Source organism: Somniosus microcephalus, chromosome 13 (assembly GCF_052327205.1).
Source record: "Somniosus microcephalus isolate GS21.2 chromosome 13, FLI_Smic_1.0, whole genome shotgun sequence".
Classification (NCBI taxonomy): Eukaryota; Metazoa; Chordata; class Chondrichthyes; order Squaliformes; family Somniosidae; genus Somniosus; species Somniosus microcephalus.
The window spans coordinates 70,036,713-70,059,074 of NC_140999.1; the positions used below are offsets into that span (position 1 = coordinate 70,036,713).

A 22,362-nucleotide genomic window follows, 5' to 3' on the forward strand; every position below is an offset into this window, starting at 1 on the left:
TGAGCACTCCCATAGTGCTTTGATTTAAAATCAAACAATTTGAATCTCTGCACCAACCATAATCTTGCATTTTTACAATTCATAAGATGTTTACTTTGAAATGCTGCTGCATACTTGGACTGATTAATCCTCGATATAAAACTCGGAGTGGGTTCTGGTCCATAAGGTAGGTTTAAAAATACATGCATTCTATCTCTGTTCATTAAAAGTGAAAGACAGGCAGGAAGCAGAGCCTCTGGAATAAATTACCACAAGCTTGATCATGTCCATGTGTCACCACGTCTATTAATTCCTTGAAATATCTTCTAGACAGAACGTGCCAATACCAGAGAGGCCAACTGTGGGTTTGCTGCAATTCACCAAACAGTCAGCCCATGATTCTGGCAGTGCCATTGTGAAAGCAGTCAAGTGAACCTGGCACTTCCCCACAGGTATGGAAAGGAGGTCAGAGAATCTTACAGCACAGAAGGAGGCCATTCGGCTCATCGTGCCCGCTCTTTGAAAGAGCTATCCAGTAAGTCCTACTCCCCCTGCACTGCAAATGTTTCCTTTTCAAGCATATATCCAATTCCCTTCTGAAAGTTACTATTGAATCTGCTTCCACCACCCTTTCAGGCAGTGCATTCCAGGTCATCTGGGCCACTCTCTCATTAGTCAGTGCGTGCCTTGTAGGCCAGGACAAGGAAGGTGGTGACAAGTGCCAAAATGGGAGAAGAAAAAATATTAAAGGCAGGGAAGCAGATGGGAATAAACAATTAAATTAAAAACCTACGTACTTTGTATAAGTTACGCAAAGTAAAATGGAGGTATCCAGCAATTTTTGAGGGCTAAAATTAAGAAAGAAAAGAAATCAAACACAGCCATGTGTGTTTTGCTGAACCCACAGAAATGGGTGTTGGTGTGGAATGGCTCCAGTCTAGCCTGTTCCCAATATTATGCATGAGTCAGAGAGAACTTGCAGAGATGGGCACATGTGGACTTTCATAGAGTCCACAGAGAGAATCCGCCTAGACAGGCCTCTGCATGTCCCGCTGCTAGAACAGCCTGTTCTTATGATCAAATCATTTCTGCAGAAGTGTTATACGGCAACGCACTCGAATCGTTTTAGTAACCGCTTACCCACATTACACAGGACACGGACACACATAAACCATAATATCAAGTGGGAGTGAATTATCTTTTAACATGAAAGGGACTGTCAGATATACACAAGCGAAGATGTAGCTCATCACCTTTTACCCAGGATTTGATGTACATGGTTGCCAGTAGGACTTCAGCAACATGTAATAGTGGATGAGGGAAATCTCTGTATGATATCCACAAACTGTGAAAGACTGCCACCAGTGAAATCCTAATTCTGTCAAACTCTGGCCGTGCCTGGTGAGAACACTTGGGAGATGTATGTAACAGTGTGAAGTACTGGTGCTGGTGGGAGAAGCTCTCAGCTGATGAATTAAAGGCATTGCACAAGAAGTTTATCGATATAAAAGTGTATATAAACTGCAACATTTCTCATAGCAAACACAAACCTAGAGGCAGCACTGACCGCGCATGAATGAGTCGTTATCTACCTGAGGGGAAGGTATGTAGGAAATCACAGGCAAGCTTTAAAAACATTTGCAGTGTTCCTCCCTGTTCCAATGTACAGACTTGACTCTTGATGTATTCCCAAAGTTACCAAGCTGTGGCATATGTGCCGAGACCAAGTGGCAATCAAGCAACTGGCATTGTCATACACACATCGCATGGCCACTCAATAATGTGCATGGTTAACAGACACTTTGACAGCCCAGATGCTGAACTGCAACAATCTCTTAAAAAAAATGGTTAATCAAGGACTAACCAACAACACAGGCAATTCAGTGACAGCTCAGAAAATATTTACATCACAGTAGGGATCAAGTTGACTGGAATCAGCAATCTTTGTAGCTGTTTTTAAAACTTATTCATCATTATTTACTTCACACAACACAAAGGGAAATGTTTTGACTAAAAATGTAAAGGAAACAGTTTTGGCAGTGTTATGGAGTGCATATTGTCACTTTCTGATGCAAGTGCAATCCATCAAACATTAGGCTGGAAGAAAAATATTAGTGTAAGGTTACATTATGCATGACAAATGGCAATTTTCTGTATTGGATGCATTATATTCAGAACAATTGTTAAACGACACAGGTAGCACATGGTCCCAAACTAGTTTTGTTCCACTTGTGCACATAGTTTAAAGCAATGCCACACACCACCTCCCCATGGCTACGTGCGGTTCATTGCTGACTGTTCCACCTGCTGTACAATTCACATTCAAGTTCTGTCGCCTTGCAAAAAACTCAACATTCTGGAAATATGACATCAGTAGGTGCAGTATTGCAGGAAAAGAATCTGCACATTCTTATCACAGGCTACAAGAACACACAGGACAATGAGAGAGCTTGGATACCCTGCACATACTTTCATTATGCTACAATCAAAAAGTACTGAAACATCAGGGAGCGTGCTGCATTGTCCAGTTGTACAGGAATGTTTCCTCACATTTATTATATTAAAGAAAAGCAATGTGCAATGAGTTAAAATCTGATAGATTTTTAAGTTACGCAACATTCTATCGGACAAATATAACTGACGTAATGTACAAGTCCTTACAGGTTAATAAGCTGTACTGGAACAGGGTGGTTCCTGTCCAGGGTTTTTAGTTTACTGCAGTCTCGCAGTAACACTAAGGCATGTCTGATGGGGAGGTATGGGTGGGTTGTTATAAAACATGAAACGGGACACTGTACATTTAGAGTTTGCGAAAACACCACTAGGCATTTTGCAACACAGAGAATAATAAACCAGGCAGTTTATATATATTATATATTTTTTCCTTTTAGGAGAGAGGGTGGGAGGGGTTTGGCTTTGCTTCTCTTCAATACCGCAGTTAAAGTTAGTTAGCATCAGTATCAAAGCTTTCAAGTCTTTCATGTGCATGAACACAAGAGCTGGAATTGCCGATTCATTGAGAATGGTACAGGTTTCGATCTCTTTAATTACACAGTGCATTCTTTGTGCATCATCACCTTCTGCGTCCCCAACGGAGTCCATGCGATTTATTCCACTGGCCCATAAAGTGATTCTTTAGATGCCGTCTGGAGAGGAAGGGGGTTTTGAGCCAGTTGCTGTCCAGTACATTCAGGATACCCAGTGTCCAATCATTTTCTCTTTCCTTCCCATCTCTTCTGCCCTTTATTTTGACAGCTCGCATGCCTTCGACTAAGTGAACCAGGGCACTATTTACACATTTGACATTTCTGCTTTGCTGAGTGCTATGGCAAGCTCCAGGTCCTCTTGCTCTTGCCTTCGTAACCGCTCTAATCTCTCACGTTCTGCTCTCTCACTCTCCCTTTTCGCCCATTCCAGCTGCTGCTCTTCATTACCAAACTGGAAATAAAAACACAAACGGAGGAAAACATTAATGAACATTTAAGAGGTTTCCCTCATGATGTAACATGCACCCCCCGCCCTTGAGATGGCAACCACCTGTGTGAAAAACACCAACACTAGTTGAGGCACTGATTCAAAGTGAGATAGCAGCACGAGAGTTGACTGCTGGATCACCAGAGCTAGCCCAGTCACATCTAACATTAGTTCTTGTGGACCTCTGAATCTGACTACAAATGAAATAAAAAGACTGGTGAAAGATAATGAAAAAAATCCTGTTGCATGCTTCTAGCATTTTGCAGTTACAGTACAGAATAAGAAAAGGGCACTCAGCCGATCTAGCACGTTCTGCCAGACTGTACAATTTGCCCTTAAACTGGCTCTACCCAGCCCACTTTACTAGGGCAGCTAACCAACCACAGTTCAACCTCCCAGATGATTAAGGTTTGTAAATCCTTTCTCTGACCAGTAAGTTAATAAAACTCCAAGATATTCCAACCTTAGTCCAACTTTGTGGGAGCTTGCTGTGCGCAAATTGGTTGCCACGTTTTATACATTACAATGGTGACTACACTTCAAAAGTACTTCATTGGCTCTAAAATGCTTTGGGACGTCCCCAGGTTGTGAAAGGCGCTATTAAAAGCAAGTTCTTCCTTTTCCTCATAGCTCATTCAACTGAGCTAAACACATTCCACAGATCTCTCATACTTAGTCCTTTACTCTTTAATTCTGCCCGTACCAGATATTTATCAACCTCTCCTTTCTTACATTATATAAATGAGATAAACACATTGGCCCGGATTTTCCAGGGCGTATGACCGAGTACGTGACCGTAAGTGCCCCGCAAGTTCCGGGTTTCCGCGCATGCGTGAAAACCTGGAACTTGCGATCTGTCAAGAATTTTCTTGACAGATCATTCGCATCCCGGGAGATGGCCATTAGCTGGTGGAGAGTTGGACTATTTGCCCAACTACTGCCCAGCAAATGCCCATGAAGCTCTTATGCCTGGTAAAAGCAGGTGTAGGGCCTTCTTTTACCAGCGTAAGGGTTTAAATAAATATTAAAATAACATTTAAAAAATAATTTTAACATTCAGACACCTGTAAACTAAGTTTAGGTTATTTTTGGCCCCTTGAAAAATGTTTACATTTATTTTTCAAAAAATTTAATTTTTGTTTTAAATTGTAAATTAATTAATTTTAAACACGTAATTTTTTTTATTTCAGTGTTGTGTACATTTTTTTTGGGTGATTCCTATTAAGCGTATGGGGATTCCGTATGTAAATGGAATCCCCTTTCTGACTGGTTGGGCTGGCCCACGTGATCCCAGGGGCGCTTGCGAAGTGCCTGCGCTCCTGGGATATGTGGGCCTTTACGCAGGCGTGCACGCAGAGGCCCGTTAGCGCGAGTCTACATGGATCCAGGACCATCAGGTAGGTTCATAGTTTTATTGCGGTTCGGAGCCTCCGACCGCAAATTCAGGCCCATAAACTCATTTTACTGAGTTTCGAATTTGCACATCCAATGTCCTGCAGGCCGAGGGAAGGGGGATATTCTCTTACTTAAGGCTAGTTACATTTTTAATTTATGAAATGCACCTCTGCAATCATGTCCTCTTTTGATTTTTTTTTCTCGAATTCAGTTCTTCGCATCTCTACATAACTGACAGCCCTAAGTACTAGAATCATACTTGGCATGCCTTTCTGAACTCCTTGCAGCATGCTTGTCTGAACACAGGTGGTCAAAATCACACATGTATAACTTAAGTGTGGCAATGAGTTATAATGGGGTTAAAATTATCCCGTAGCTCTCATTTCCTCGAGATGCACCCGTGATTTTGACAGACTCTGTTAAAAAGCAGCTTCATGGTCACATGATGCTGTCACATGGCACCGTGTACTAAAGCAGTTGCCGGTTCAAAGACCATGGGCTCAAATCCCAGCATTTCCATCTCACACAACCAATAAGCTGGGTCCAAAGAGAAGAAATATTGCAAGTTTTTATTCAAAATAGGACCCATTTATTATGTATCCAGGTTTCATGCGTCCTGATCTAATGTGCAATTATCTATGTTAAAATCTAGCCACCCCACTATTTAACTCCTGTAGGATATCATCAATCTCCCTTACAGTAGTCACTTGGCAACACAGGTTGGTGCCATCAAACTTTGCTCCACATCATTGATGAATTGTGTTTGCAATTCAAATATGCACTTGGCTTCCAGAAATCACTGACTGCTCAGTACAATGGATGTTCAACCTTTGAAGCAATAGCTGTACTTGTATAAACCTGTACAATGATACTTATCCATTATCTATGCCTTTGCTACCTCTATACTGGTTATGTCACTAGACTAGTAAGCCAGAGGCTCAGTCAAATGCGCTGAGGATATGGGTTCAAATCCCACCACGGCAGCTGGTGGAATTTAAATTCAATTCAATTTAATTCTGGAATTAAATGTTAGTCTTAGTAATGGCGACCATGATACCATTGTCGATTGTTGCAAAAACCCATCTGGTTCACTAATGTCCTTTAGGGAAGGAAATCTGCCGTCCTTACCTGGTCTGGCCTACATGTGACTCCAGACCCACAGCAATGTGGTTGACTCTTAATGCCCTCTGAAATGGCCTAGCAAGCCACTCAGTTGTAAACAACCGCTACGAAAAACAATAAGAATAAAACTGGACGGACCACCCGGCATCGACCTCGGCACCGGAAACGACAACGGCAACCCCAGCCCTGTCGACCCTGCAAAGTCCTCCTTACCAACATCTGGGGGCTTGTGCCAAAATTGGGAGAGCTGTCCCACAGACTAATCAAGCAACAGCCTGACATAGTCATAATTACCGAATCATGCCTTACAACCAATGTCCCAGACACCACCATCACCATCCCTGGGTATGTCCTGTCCCACCGGCAGGACAGACCCACCAGAGGTGGTGGCACCGTGGTATACAGTCGGGAGGGAGTACCCCTGGGAGTCCTCAACATTGACTCAGGACCCCATGAGGTCTCATGGCATCAAGTCAAACATGGGCAAGGAAACCTCCTGCTGATTACCACCTACCGCCCTCCCTCAGCTGATGAAACAGTACTCCTTCATGTTGAACACCAATTGGAAGAAGCACTGAGAGTAGCAAGGGCACAAAATGTCCTCTGGGTGGGGGACTTCAATGTCCATCACCAAGAGTGGCTCGGTAGCACCACAACTGACCGAGTCCTAAAGGACATAGCTGCCAGACTGGGTCTGCGACAGGTGGTGAGGGAACCAACAAGAGGGAAAAACCTACTTGATCTCGTCCTCACCAATCTACCTGTTGCAGATGCATCTGTCCATGACAGCATTGGTGGAAGTGACCACCGCACAGTCCTTGTGGAGACGAAGTCTCGTCTTCATGTTGAGGATACCCTCCACTGTGTTGTGTGGCACTACCACCGTGCTAAATGGGACAGATTTCGAACAGATCTGGCAACTCAAAACTGGGCATCCATGAGGCGCTGTGGGCCATCAGCAGCAGCAGAATTGTATTCAACCACAATCTGTAACCTCATGGCCCGGCATATCCCTCACTCTACCATTACCATCAAGCCGGGAGATCAACCCTGGTTTAACGAAGAGTGCAGGAGAGCATGCCGGGCACAGCACCAGGCAGACCGAAAAATGAGGTGTCAACCTGGTGAGGCTACAACACAGGACTACTTGCATGCCAAACAACGGAAGCAACATGCGATAGACAGAGCTAAGCGATCTCACAACCATCGGATCAAATCAAAGCTCTGCAGTCCTGCCACATCCAGTCGTGAGTGGTGGTGGACAATTAAACAGTTAACAGGAGGAGGAGACTCCAAAAATATCCCCATCCTCAATGATGGTGGAGCCCAGCACGTGAGTGCAAAAGACAAGGCTGAAGCATTTGCAACTATCTTCAGCCAGAAGTGCCGAGTGGATGATCCATCTCGGCCTCCTCCTGAGGTCCCCAGCATCACAGATGCCAGTCTTCAGCCCATTCAATTCACTCCACGTGATGTCAAGAAACGGCTGAAGACACTGGATACTGCAAAGGCTATGGGCCCTGACAACATTCTGGCAACAGTACTGAAGACTTGTGCTCCAGAACTAGCTGCGCCCCTAGCCAAGCTGTTCCAGTACAGCTACAACACTGGCATCTACCCGGCAATGTGGAAAATTGCCCAAGTATGTCCTGTCTACAAAAAGCAGGACAAATCCGACCCGGCCAATTACCGTCCCATCAGTCTACTCTCAATCATCAGCAAAGTGATGGAAGGTGTCGCCGACAGTGCTATCAAGCGGCACTTACTCAGCAATAACCTGCTAACTGACGCCCAGTTTGGGTTCCGCCAGGGCCACTCAGCTCCTGACCTCATTACAGCCTTGGTCCAAACATGGACAAAAGAGCTGAACTCAAGAGGTGAGGTGAGAGTGACTGCCCTTGACATCAAGGCAGCATTTGATCAAGTGTGGCATCAAGGAGCCCTAGCAAAACTGAAGTCAATGGGAATCAAGGGGAAAACTCTCCATTGGTTGGAATCATACCTAGCACAAAGGAAGTTGGCTGTGGTTGTTGGAGGTCATTCATCTCAATCACATGACATCACTGCAGGAGTTCCTCAGGGCAGTGTCCTAGGCCCAACCATCTTCAGCTGTTTCATCAATGACCTTCCCTCCATCATAAGGTCAGAAGTGGGGATGTTCGCTGATGATTGCACACTGTTCAGCACCATTCGAGACTCGTCAGATACTGACGCAGTCCGTGTCCATATGCAGCAAGACCTGGACAACATTCAGACTTGGGCTGACAAGTGGCAAGTAACATTTGCACCACACAAGTGCCAGGCAATGACCATCTCCAACAAGCGAGACTCTAACCATCTCCCCTTGACATTCAATGGCATTACCATCGCTGAATCCCCCACTATCAACATCCTGGGGATTACCATTGATCAGAAGCTGAACTGGACCAGCCATATAAATACTGTGGCTACAAGAGCAGGCCAGAGGCTGGGAATTCTGCGGCGAGTGTCTCACCTCCTGACTCCCCAAAGCCTTTCCACCATCTACAAGACGCAAGTCAGGAGTGTGATGGAATACTCTCCACTTGCCTGGATGAGTGCAGCTCCAACAACACTCAAGAAGCTCGACACCATTCAGGATAAAGCAGCCCGCTTGATTGGCACTCCATCCACCACCTTCAACATTCACTCCCTCCACCACCGGCGCACTGTGGCTGCAGTGTGTACCATCTACAAGATGCACTGCAGCAACTCGCCAAAGCTCCTTCAACAGCACCTTCCAAACCCACGACCTCTACCACTTAGAAGGACAAGGGCAGCAGATGCATGGGAACATCACCACCTACAAGTTCCCCTCCAAGCCACACACCATCCTGACTTGGACCTGTATCGCCGTTCCTTCACTGTCGCTGGGCCAAAATCCTGGAACTCCCTTCCTAACAGCATTGTGGGTGTACCTACACCATATGGACTGCAGCGGTTCAAGGCGGCGGCTCACCACCATCTTCTCAAGGGCAATTAGGGATGGGCACTAAATGCAGGCCATCAGTGAATAATTTTTTTTTTTTTTTTTTTTTAAATACTCGACTATTGCAATGCGCTCCTGGCCAGCCTCCCCATCTTGTATCCAGTGTTCCCTGTAAGGTGCATCGTCGTGCACTACTGCAAGGAACCCGCGTTTCAATGTAAAAACTGCCCATGCGCAGTATTTTGAATGGCCCGCGCAGTCCCTTAAAGGGGCCGCACAGGGCCAAAAAAAATTACAGGGCACATAGCTTGCATCCTCTGTAAACTTGAGCTCATCCAAAAGTCCTGTTTACTCATCACCCCTGTGCTTGCTGACCTACAGTGGCTCCCGGTCTGGCAAGGCCTCGATTTTAAGATTTGTTTGATAACGCTCCTGTGAAGCGCCTTGGGACATTTTTACTATGCGCGGCCCATTCAAAATACCGCGCGTGGGCGGTTTTTACATTGAAACGCGGGTTCCTTGGAGTAGTGCGCGACCATGCACCTTACAGGGAACACTGGATGCAAGATGGGAGGCCAGCCAGGACAGCATTGCAATAGTCGAGTACAGAGGTAGCAAAGGCATAGATAATGGCTAAGTATCATTGTACAGGTTTATACAAGTACAGCTATTGCTTCAAAGGTTGAACATCCATTGTACTGAGCAGTCAGTGATTTCTGGAAGCAAAGTGCATATTTGAATTGCAAACACAATTCATCATTGATGTGAAGCAAAGTTTGATGGCACCAACATGTGTTGCCAAGTGACTACTGTAAGGGAGATTGATGATATCCTACAGGAGTTAAATAGTGGGGCGGCTAGATTTTAACATAGATAATTGCGCATTAGATCAGGACGCATGAAACCTGGATACATAATAAATGGGTCCTATTTTGAATAAAAACTTGCAATATTTCTTCTCTTTGCAAGTTGTAGTTATTGTTGTTAAGGATGCACTCAACAAGTACCTGAACTCATAGTAACCAGCAGCTGGAAGCTTATTCTCTGACCTCCAGCTACAAGTGACCACCCTGTATTGACACAGCTGCTATACTCCAATTTAACACTACAGTTTTGGCTCAGTGGTAGCAATCTCGTCTGTGAGTCAGAAGGTCGTGGGTTCAAGCCCCATTCCAGAGAATTTGATCAACTAATCTAGGGAGTGCAGGGGTGCTGCACTGTCAAAGGTGCCATCTTTTGGATGAGTCTGCCCTCCGAGGTAGATGTAAAAGATTCCATGGCACTATGTTGAAGAGGAGCAGGAGTGTTCTCCCTGGTGTCAATCTTTATCCCTCAACTATCAGTGAACAGACTTTCTGATCATTAATCTGTTTACAGGCCCTTGCCCTGCACAAATTGGCTGCCGCATTTCCCTCCGTTACAACGGTGACTACACTTCAAAAGTAATTAATTGGCTGTGAAGTGCTTTGGAACGGCCCAAGATCGTGAAAGGTGCCATTAAATGCAAATTCTTTATTCCTTTGTAAAGGTTGTGCTATCATTTTAGATTTTCTTTTACTATTTGGTCATACAGTTGCATTCTGATAAATGCAGGCATAATTGGTCTGAGAGATTTTGTTTCAATCAATATTTCAATAAAGTGCAGAGTGAAGCAACCAATCAGAAAATCCTTCTAACACCTCCATACAACCAATCATCAACCGCATGTAAAGAAAGCATAAAGTTGTTCTAAACATATTTTATTAAATTATTTTGAGTGTTTATTTAAATAAAACATTTTGCTAAGGGAAATGTGGTGAATTTACTGTATTTAGTGCTGATGATTGTCAGGGTACATTTACTTAGGTCAGGAATGTCATGCAAAGGGAAAGAATGGGGCAGGGTTTGACACACTGGAAGCCAGTGCATGGGAATCAAAGTGCATGGGAAGGGCTCTGGCTAACTGGGATTCTGTATAATGTGAGCGAGTGGGAAGGGTTTTAGTGCATTGCAAGTCCATGGCTCTCCGCAATTCTGTACAATATGAGTGACCCAATGTTTGGATCATGTATTCATTCATCTGGAATTAACTGGAGCAAATTTTAATTCATCGTTCTTTGTTTTTGCACATTAATTATGTTAAGAAATAAAGATTGTTCCCTTCATTGGCATTAGAGAGGGCAAATTACTGTTAAAGAGTAAAGTTATGATGTAGGTATGCACTTTCTCATTCAGCATTCACATACAGATGAATATGTCATCACCCTAAAACAGGAAACCACGAGCCACTGTTCCTTTAAGAGTGTGGTGACAAGAGACACACATGTTGGTCATGTGGTCTTACTCCACCCTTCTGTATGTTGGGCCCCATTCACGATTATACCTCAATTCTTTCAAAAGCTGCAGAAAGATGATTTAACAGCAAATTTAAACGCATGCACATTAGGAAGCTCTAAGTGCAATATGGGCCAAAGCGGATGGATGCTTGTACATTACAAGAATGAAGGAAAACCTCTCTCAGGGAGTTAATTAATGCTATTGTCATTCAATTTCCAGATATAAACGAATTATGCCAAATACAGTACAGGAAATAGTGCAGTAGGTGCCGCGAATTAACATTGGGCCAGCTGGAAGCTCTGTAGCAAAGTACTTGCTGCCGGTTTGAAATGTCAGGTTAAGACAATATTGTTGTACAAAAGACTCCAAATAGGGTCAAGTGAAACCCGCTGCATACTGGGCTCCATAATCACCATGGCGTGACTATAGCCCTAAGATTCTTTAGTAGGTGCTGCCTTGAGCGAGGAGAGTTCATCTAAAGTTTTGTTCGCAAATGGTACGAACTACCAACATGTCCTTAGCTGTATCTACAGGGAATGCTCAGGCTCTGTAAATATTTTTCTAACAGGAAATCAGATGAGGCTACAGCGCCACAATATCTTGAGACAAATCTTGGACATAAACTCCAAAACACCTTGTTCAAACATCAAACAGGAATCTTCAGCTACTACCCGTGAGCTGAAAGAAGGAGCAGTGTAATGATATAGAGATGAGGTGCTGCATATGTCACTACAGGCAGCGGCTCACACCTTTGTAGCTAGTGTCAGCAGAGGCAAAGTGCTGCAGGTGGCTGAACTCTTAGAAAGATTGGGCATCTACAGTTATTCCAATGGTGCCCATTTACCCTGAAGAATAAACTGGGTGAATCTGACACAAGGAACTTAATCATATTAACACAGGATGTGAGATGACAAGGAACCAGAGATTCAAAGAGAGGCTGAAAGGAGTTTGTGCAAAACAAGATTTAAATCCCAAGACCCCATTTCTGGCCGTACAAAAAGTTTAATTTTCCACCTGCCTCTCATGAAACCTTGTTGTTATTGGAAGTTTACCAACTGAATAGGTTAGGGAGGACCAGCAGTCACTCTTAGAAGTTATGCAAGGGCAGAATGAGGTTAGACATCAAGAGGTTCTTCTTTTCCCAGAGAATAGTGGACCTGTGGAACAGATTGCTGGTTCGTGCAGTGAAGGCTGATTCTCTGAATTCCTTATACAAGAGATGGGTCTCCTGTAATGTTAATCTGGGTCAGGGTAGTGTCCTGGGCTATTTTTGATCGCCTAAGGGGGTTGGATAGGAATTTTCTAGATTCCCCTCCCCAGAATTGGTCTGGGGTTTTATTGTGATTTCCCGGGAGAGGCGAAAAAACCCATGGCTCTGGGTGGGATAGGGAGTGTATGTATTGTGATGCACAAGGCATTGTAAATGTGTGGGACAGGGCTGGATGGACGAGAGGGTCTTTTCCTGTCCTTTTGTATGTTTAAATTTCTTGCTAAAGACAGGTGATGGGGGTCAAGAAGCCACCATGTGAGCCTCGAGTGGTCAATAAACCTTAGAGTGTAAATAAGATAACCAGAACCCAGAGTACCACACTTTTTATCTTGGCATGAGTGAAGAAATAGCTATCAGCTGACATTCTAAACGGTTCGTGGATGTTTACATATCAGTCACGCTGCTCGAGCCTCTTTGTTTTGCTTTACCCACTCCCATAAAGGTGCCAATTCTTGTTGGGATACAGTGCCAGTCATCTGCTACCTTGTTCAAGTGGTCACTCTCAAGGTACGAACCTAGTCAGTGAGTGTCAGCAAGAGAGGGGGCATCACAGTTGAGCCTGGCCCTGTCATCTTCTCGCCCAACGCCCATACACATGTATTTTCCTGTGGGATCAGGAATGGGAACCCTGGCCGATTGTCTCTTCCCCCTTCCCCCCCCTTCCCCTCCCCCCCTCCATTCCAGTTCAAGGATTGAACCTGGACCTTCTCTCAGTACCACACTGGATGGCGCATCTATCCAGTGAACCATCAAAGGAATCAAAAGCACCATTTTAGATCGCTGGTTACCTCATGGTTGAATTCAATGTTTTGGGAAAACAAAGTGCCTCTTGAAGACCTCTGCGTGATCACTTCAATAATCTCAGCAGGCATCCTGCATCACAGATATGGCTGTTATCAGCCCCAAGATCTACAAGTAATGTTGCGGTCTGAACTCTACGCCCTGCTTACTTCTAAAGCTGTCTAATGATAGCAAGACTATGCCAAACACTATTTGAGACCTTGAATCTATGAATGATGGACCCTAAATGAGGATGTACTACCTTCCTAATGAGATCGGACTTGCTGAAATGAACTGAGGTCTGTACTGTAGCATCTTAACTTGAGGGGGAGTGCAGACAAGCCAGTCATTCAAACTGGGGTCTGAGAGAGGTATCCCAGGATGTTGCAAGGTCATCAGATATTTGTTTGTCTGGGTCAGGCAGACCACACACTATGAGCAGCGTCTCAACAATTCTGTACTGTATTCTATATTTTTCTGTATCTAAATGTTACTTCTGTTGCTGATGAAAACGTTTTCTGTAATGAAGGTACTATTTTCCTTTAGATAGTTGGCACAGTCTTTCTGAGGTTAGGACTGGGGGTCCATGGGGTTGTGGAACATAGGAAAGTTTGAAAACCAAACGGAAGCACTCCAAATCGGTGCTTTACATGATTTAAGCCTTAGGTTTTTTTTATGTTGAAGTGTATCCCCAAGATCTATAACTGCCAGTTGATCTCCCTGCATTACATGACATGTCGAGATATTTTCCTTCCGAATGGAGATCAGAAATTGGAAATAACAGAAAATGCTGGAAACACTCAGCAGGTCAGGCAGCACCCGTGGAGAGAGAGAGGAACAGAAATTGTATATCTGTTTGGTACAACAAAGCAGCAGGATCAACATCTGAGTTTCCTGGCCTACGGGAGCCTTCTGCATGCACTGGGAAAACCAAAGTTTCTGTCATCCTCAATGATGGAGTAGCAGCCTTGGACAGTCTCCCTCCACCAGTCTTCTGACACAATAAGGTCCAATTTGTCTATAAAATGGATGGGTTTACCCAACAATTCTAGGGGCAGTACTGGCTACAAGTCACTATCCAAAAGTGCCTTCCTTCTACCATTTAAACCGCTTTCTATCTATTTGAATCAGGATATTTTTACTCAGGAGAATAAATATACCCCTTCAATATCGGGGGTAGGTCAAGACAGACAAAATTATGCATGATTGGAGAATTATTGCTTTAATATGGAGCCTGAAACTGGTATCTATGCCATACGTGAACTTCATCAAAGTGTCTCCATGCTTAAGTGCAGCATGGTTATGGTCCCTATATAAACAACCTCCCAATGTGTATTAAACTCTTAATTATCTTTCATTAATGGGGTCTAACCAATGCCCAAAAGGAAAAGGGCTGAATTGATTTTGCCCAGGATTTCTTTGTAGGATCCCTGAAGTCCTGCCACAATGGAAGCCCAGGTAATTTGAGGTTATCTCCAAGGTAGGTAAGGGAATCATCATCATGCTCTTAAGATTGATCTTGGCCAATTTGGCTGATATAGTTCCAAGAATTCCCACCAGGAAAAGGTTCAAGTTCAAGACCATCAGATTTTCAAAAATGATCATAAAAAAATCTTTGAACGAAATGCTGATACCACTGCTAGTGACACTAATGTCAGTGCAGATGACAGTCCTGGTTACGATGCTGATGCAGGAGTTAGATGCATGTCCTATGATCGTCAGTATACATTCGTGCAAACAGATCAACGGAGGATGCAATCACAACTGCTCTACACTCGGCACTGAATCACTTAGATGGTAAAGAGACCTACATCAGAATGCTGTTCATAGACTACAGCTCAGCATTCAAACACTATCGTCCCCAACAAGCTGGCCACCAAACTCCAAGCCTGAACACTTCCCTCTGCAACTGGACCCTGGACTTCCTAACCCCAGTCTGTCAAATTAGGTAACCACACCTCCCCCCCCCCGACCCTGAACACGGGGGCCACACAAGGATGTGTGCTGAGCCCCCTCCTCTACTCCCTCTTCACCCACGGCTGTGTGGCTGTTCATGGTTCCAACACCATCATCAAGTTTGCGGATGATACCACGGTAGTAGGCCAGATCACCAACAACGATGAGTCAGCCTACAGGGAGGAGGTCCAGCATCTCGTGAAGTGGTGCGCCGATAACAACCTGGCCCTTAACATCAAGAAAACCAAAGAAATCATTGTGGACTTCAGGAAGTCTAAAGGCGGAAGTCACACCCCCATCCACATCAATGGGGCTGTGGTGGAAAGGGTGGACAGCTTTAAGTTCCTCGGAGTCCACATCACGGAAGACCTCTCCTGGTCCCTCAATACCTCCTCTCTGGTGAAGAAGGCCCAGCAGCGCCTATATTTCCTAAGGAGGCTGAAGGAATGTAACCTATCACCCCTGATCCTCTCTAACTTTTACCGCTGCACAATGGAGAGCATCCTGACGAACTGTATCACAGTATGGTATGGCAGCTGTAGCTACTATGACCAGAAAGCCCTGCAGCGGGTAGTCAAAACTGCCCAACGCATTACTGGCACCCGGCTACCAACCATAGAGCACATATACCAGAAACGCTGTTTACAGAGGTCACAGTCCATCATCAAAGACCCTACCCACCCCAGCCACAGTCTGTTCGCCCTCCTGCCATCTGGGAGACGCTACAGATGCATTCGCACCCATACGACCAGATTTAGGAACAGCTTCTTTCCCAGGGCTGTCATCCTACTGAACTCCACAAATAAACTCTAAAGCCTGCACATCTGCCAATGCACTTTATTATGGTTATGTTTATGTTAATGTATTACAAGCCAAATGTATGTTGAATGTTTAAATGTCTTAATCTAAATGTACACTCTCGGGAGCCGCAAGCCTACATTTCGTTGTACTGCACTTGTGCACTAACAATGACAATAAAAGTTGATTTGATTTGATTTGATGGTGTGTTAAAGTGACTCCATTTATAAGTAACTTGTTAAACACAATATGGTGCACCATCAGATCTTTTTCCCATCTGCTTCAATCCTCCTCTTTGGATATTTTATAAAGTGCTCGGTTGGGAGCATTCTGATCTCTGACTCAAAAAGTGGTTGTTCAAGCCCTACTCCTGGACTTGAGTACAGTCTAGGCTGACACTTAGCGCAGTACTGCATTGGTGGGGGTGCCGTCCTTCGATGGGATGTTCTGAGGTCCTGTCCACCTGTTCCGATGTTAAAGATCCCATGGGGAGAGCTCTCCTGATGAACCGGTCATCATTCAACACCACCAAAATCAGATGGATTGAACATTCACCTCATTTGCTGGTGTGGACCTTGCTGAGCAGAGATTGGTTGCACTTCAAAAAGTTAATTAATTGGATGTGAAACATTTTGGGACATCCCGCGACATAGTCTATTTTTGCTAGTTTTGCTGTAGATATGTGCTTTTATTCCTCTTTCCATCTGCCTTTACTGCTGGTCTTTAGCTTTCCATCTAACATCAAACTGCTCTCGGTACTTGTATGGCTGTGGTGGGAGCTCTGACCATTTTAGCACAACTCGCTCTTCTGCTGTGTGTGGCAAAACGAGCTCAGCCATTCCCCAGAGGACATTTGCTGAATGTTGCTCCTGGAAATATAGCATTGGTTTAGCTAGTGTCATCCATTTTGTCTATCTGACTTGGGAAACTCCTCTTTAAAATCATTATTTGACTTCCAAGAAGGCAGAGTCTTCTTGAGATGGGGGAGACTAGGGAATGAAACATTCTGCCACTTTCTGCATCAAGAACTTCAAAGACCACCAACAGCAGGGCCAGATGAAGGTTAAAGCTCTCTCTAATCTCCCCTGCAATATGCCTTGATCGCAGCCTCAGAAGAACAACTCCCTATTGAAACTAAATATAACTTCCACGTCAGCTTTCCTTACGATCTCCGGTACCCCCTCCCCCCCCTCTCCCACCACCACCACACAAGCAAGCAAGCAAGCATGGTGTTTCTACTGCTCAATCATGTTACAACATTAGCCAAATTTGCAGAATGCAGATTCAGTAAATACTGCAGTGCAATAGAGACGTCACCATGCAAGATCTATGCTTTATGACTAGTTGAGTGGAGAATGTTAGGACCCCTCGGAGTTTTGATGTCAGTTTTGGGGTCACTTTGGGAGTGCTGATGGAAACCAAAGCTAAGCTAAGAAATTTATTATGAGTTTATAAGTCCCAGACCATATTTCAGACTGTTCTATTTAAATAGAGAACCGATACAGCATACTGCAATTAATGGGAGACGACGGATCTCACAATTTAACAAGCAATGCTGCATCCACTATACTAACAGTAGGAGCTCTACAATAAATAATAAACTTGCATTTACATAGTGTCTTTCACATCCTCTGGATGTCCCAATGAAATGTAGTCACTGTTGTTTTACAGACAAATGCAGCACTCAATTTGCACACAGCGAGATCGAGTTAAACTTTTTTGGTGGTGTGGGCCAAGGGGTCATTGTAGACCGGGACACAGAGAGCCCGCCCATGCTCTTCTTCGCTCTTTTATATCCAACTGAACATGCAGACGGGCCTTCAGTTCAACGTCTCATCCGAAAGGCGGCACCTCCGACAGTGCAGCACTCCATCAGTACTGCACTGGAATGTCAGACTTAATTATGTGCATAAGTACCTGGATTGGGGCTTGAACCTTCTGACTCAGATGCGAGTGCTACTAACTGAGCCAAGCTGAAACACAAGATGCAATAACCGTGCATAATAACCCCCAATTCTGTGGTAGGTTTGCAGTTTGATTAATTTAAATTTTAAGTACCAAGAAAATGTTTGCGTGTTAAGGCATGGGTACAATTGAAGTTGAAATTTCCTGTAGAATGGGCTCAGCTGTGGTACCCAACCTCCGTCCCCCCCCGCCCACATCACAACTTTCCCAGCTCAACATCAAGGCTCACGCAGGAAGAATGGCGCAGGATGAGGTACTCATGGATCCGTGCCCCAAGCAAGCAGGCAACAGCTTCAAGCCAGGTGGGGAAGGGAGACAAGAATGGTGTCACAGGAGACACTGACGTTGGAATATGCAAAAATTATATGGAGTGCCAGGTAAATTTAATTCAAAATGTATTAAGGAAAAGCATATGGTAGTGCATCGGTTGTGTTTCTGGACTAGTAATCCAGACAACAGGAGTTGGATTAAACTGCTATCTCAGGGCAACTAGGGATAGAAACATAGAAGATAGGAGCAGGAGTAGACCATTCGGCCCCTCGAGCCTGCTCCGCCATTCAATGTGATCATGGCTGATCATCCAAATTCAGTACCCGGTCCCTGCTTTCTCCCCATACCCCTTGATCCCTTTAGCCTTAAGAAATATATCCAACTCTTTCTTGAATATATTTAATGTATTGGCCTCTACTGCCTTCTGTGGTAGAGAATTCCACAGGTTCACCACTCTCTGGGTGAAGAAATTCCTCCTCATTTCTGTCCTAAATGGCCTACCCCTTATCCTTAGACTGTGACCCCTGGTTCTGGACTCCCCGACCATTGGGAACATCCTTCCTGCATCTAGTCTGTCCAGTCCTGTCAGAATTTTATAAGTTTCAATGAGATCCCCTCTCATTCTTCTAAACTCCAGCGAGTACAAGCCCAATCGACCCAATCTCTCCTCATACGTCATTCCTGCCATCCCAGGTATCAGCCTGGTGAATCTTCGCTGAACTCCTTCCATGGCAAGAACATCCTTCCTCAGATAAGGTGACCAAAACTGCACACAATACTCAAGATGTGGTCTCACCAAGGCCCTGTACAACTGCAGCAAGACATCCTTGTTCCTGTACTCAAACCCTCTCGCTACGAAGGCCAACATACCATTTGCCTTCTTAACCGCCTGCTGCACCTGCATGCTTACCTTCAGCAACTGGTGCACAAGGACACCCAGGTCTCGTTGCACTTCCCCTTTTTCCAATCTATTGCCATTCAGATAATAATCTGCCTTCCTGTTTTTGCCACCAAAGTGGATAACCTCACATTTATCCACGTTATATTGCATCTGCCATGCTTTTGCCCAATCACCCAACCTGTCCAAATCATCCTGGAGTTTCTCGGCATCCTCCTCACAGCACACACGCCCACCCAGCTTTGTGTCGTCTGCAAATTTGGAGATATTACATCTAGTTCCCTTGTCTAGATCATTAATATATATATTGTGAATAGTTGGGTTCCAAGGACCGATCCCTGTGGTACCCCACTAGTCACTGCCTGCCACTCGGAGAAAGACCCGTTTGTTCCAACTCTTTGCTTTCTGTCTGCCAACCAGTTCTCTATCCAAGTCAATACCTTGCCCCCAATCCCATGTGCCTTAACTTTACACGCTAATCTCTTATGCGGGACCTTATCGAAAGCCTTCTGAAAGTCCAAATACACCACATCCACTGGTTCTCCCTTATCTATTTTACCAGTTACATCCTCAAAAAATTCCAGTAGATTATTCAAGCACGATTTACCTTTTGTAAATCCATGTTGACTTTGTCTGATCCTGTCACTGTTTTCCAAGTGCTCTATTACATCTTTTATAATGGACTCTAGCATTTTCCCCACTACCGATGTCAGGCTTACCGGTCTGTAATTCCCCGTTTTCTCTCTACCACCTTTTTTTGAATAGTGGGGTAACATTAGCTACCCTCCAATCCATGGGTACTGACACTTGCAATTCAGGCTCACAAACGATAGGCAATAAATGCCAGCAAGGACCAGATCCCAAGAATGAATTTTAAAAAAGGTACTACACAATTGGTATTCACTGTGTATTGATCACAAAGCTAACCAAAAGACAGGCATCTACATACCAAAGCAAAGTATCTCAAAATTGGTAGAGATTGGAAATGCATTTAAAACAAACTGATCTACAACTGCACCAATACTGGTGTGTGACTCACACTAATGAGGGCAACAGAACTGCCTGTGAATGAATGTAATACAATTCTGGTCTACAGTGATGGTGTGTTGCATTTTCTATATTTAGAGGTGATGTACAATTATGAATGATGCTGGTTGGAGGTGTGATTGCGATAGATACTCTGTATGTCAACACTGTGAAGATGTTGAAGTAGTATTTTTTTTACATTTGCTGTGAACGGATTCAAAACTGCAGGGATCCTACATTGGTCACCTGGAGGACAATAAACAAAAACATTGAGCATGCTCCCTGATCTTTGGTGAGCGGACTCGTTGAGGATTTTCTAGTACTGTTCACTATCCAGTGTCCACTGCACAAGTGCATTTATTTGGATATTGGATAAGACCAGGATTGGCAACGACTGCGAGACTGTCGTGGTTGTATAGTTTACTGGCACTTGCAATTCAGGCTCACAAACGAACAACTACTCTTCATTTGTACCCTTTCCTTCAAGGTGTCAGCTTTGGCTCAGTGGTAGCACTCTCGCATCGGAGTCTGACTTGAGCACATAATCTAGGCTGGTCCTTCACTGCACTGTCGGAGGTGCAGTCTTTCGGATGAGATGTTAAACCGAGGCCCCATCTGCCCTCTCAAAAGAATGTAAAAGGTCATGGCACTATTTCGAAGAAGAGCAGGGGCGTTTTCCCAGTGTCCTGGCCAGTATTTATCCCTCAACTAACATCACTAAAAAACAGTTTATCTGGTCATTAATCTCATTAATATTTGTGGCTGCCACATATCCCTGCATTAGAAAGTACTTCATTCCCTGTGAAGCCCTTTGGGATATCCTGAGACTGTGAAAGGAGCTATATAAATGCAAGTTCTCTCTTTTATAATCTTTTGAATGTCAAGCTTGCTAGAAAATTGGTTATAAAAAAAATTGGTTCCATTATGCTGCTCCACGTTCCCAGCCGCTACTAGGACCTTAAACTGCAATACACACAATAAATGAGTCAGTTTGAAGTCGCAAATGTATATGACAGTCTCAAGCCATCAAGAAAAGACATCTATTCATCTCTAACCACCTCACTGTATAGTGTAAAAACCACTCTTCCATGTAACAGGCAACTTTTGTGTCGTATCACAATGAGACTGTACAGGTAATCGGTGGCTGCACTTTTATGCTGAGCGAATAAGATCAAAGGATCCAAATATCAACTCTATTCTACTGGTAGTCCTGACATCAGAGTATACATTAAAAACCCTCATTATCCAAAAAGGGGGGGGGGGGGGGGCAGGGATTTTGTTTTTAATTCGGCCTCCAGATCTCAGTGAAAAAAATATTTCAGCCCCTTCACCCGCTGTTTCAAAATTGCTGTAAACATGGAAAGCCTAAGAGGGAGGTCATGTACTACATAAATTCTTTAAAAAATAAATCTGTTTGCATTTTTAAAGAGTCAGATGTGATGGGTGGGGAACAGCTTGGCTTGAATTCTGAGCAACTGGAATCTATGGACTCAAAACTGGAGAGATTGCCGTAAGATTTTACTTAGGGGTGTTTGAGGGGAGACCGATATCGCTGCCCCTACCCTCTCAGCCAAAAGTCTGGGGTGTACTGTTTGGGTCACAACAAAAGCTTTTATATATTAAACCATTTGTGTTAAAATCTTACACATCCTATTTGCCAGCAGGAAAGTAGACAGCAGTCCGTTAAAGCATGGACTGAAACTCAGCCTGTGTGTGTCAGGGTCTAATCTACTGTTAATGGAACAGAACTTGTACTGTTGGCGAAATGTTGCTGTTATAGACCTTCGAATGTTCAAAATGCTATCATCATTGGTTTGAAGCTTTGCTCTGATGGGTGTCGCTCCTCCAGCAGTAACATACATGAACCCGCAGCATGCGGCTTAGCATAGCACCAACCGCCACCATCGTAACCTTAGGGAGCAATGTTGTGTGTTACCACACTAAACTGTGGTCATGTGGCCTAATCACACGATACCAAACAACTGTGACTTTCCACACCAGATAGCTACAACTGTGGCCTACAGCAACCCAGGCCCAAAGAATTCAAAGCAAAAACAATGACAACGGTTACATCATCGCAAATGCTGGCTCTCTTTGTGTGATGGAAGTTCACAGCTCTCAGGCACACTCGAGTCCCTCCGTAACTCGTGACATTCCAGTGTGTCC

At 44.3% G+C, this 22,362-nt stretch overlaps 1 protein-coding gene across 14 annotated transcripts in view; it reads right to left on the reverse strand.

Moving 5' to 3' along the window:
* Window positions 1-1,458: 1,458 nt before the first annotated feature.
* The window catches only part of eps15l1a (epidermal growth factor receptor pathway substrate 15-like 1a), a 504,393-nt gene continuing 483,489 nt past the window's right edge, over window positions 1,459-22,362 (reverse strand). For 11 of the 14 annotated variants that reach the window (XM_086004995.1, XM_086004999.1, XM_086004998.1 and 8 more), the window contains one exon: window positions 1,459-3,417. In XM_086004995.1, the coding sequence (XP_085861121.1) occupies window positions 3,271-3,417 (147 nt within the window). In that variant the 3' untranslated portion in view covers window positions 1,459-3,270. The remainder of the gene's footprint in view (window positions 3,418-22,362) is intronic. The other 3 variants (XM_086005002.1, XM_086005001.1, XM_086005004.1) reach the window with 2 other exon arrangements.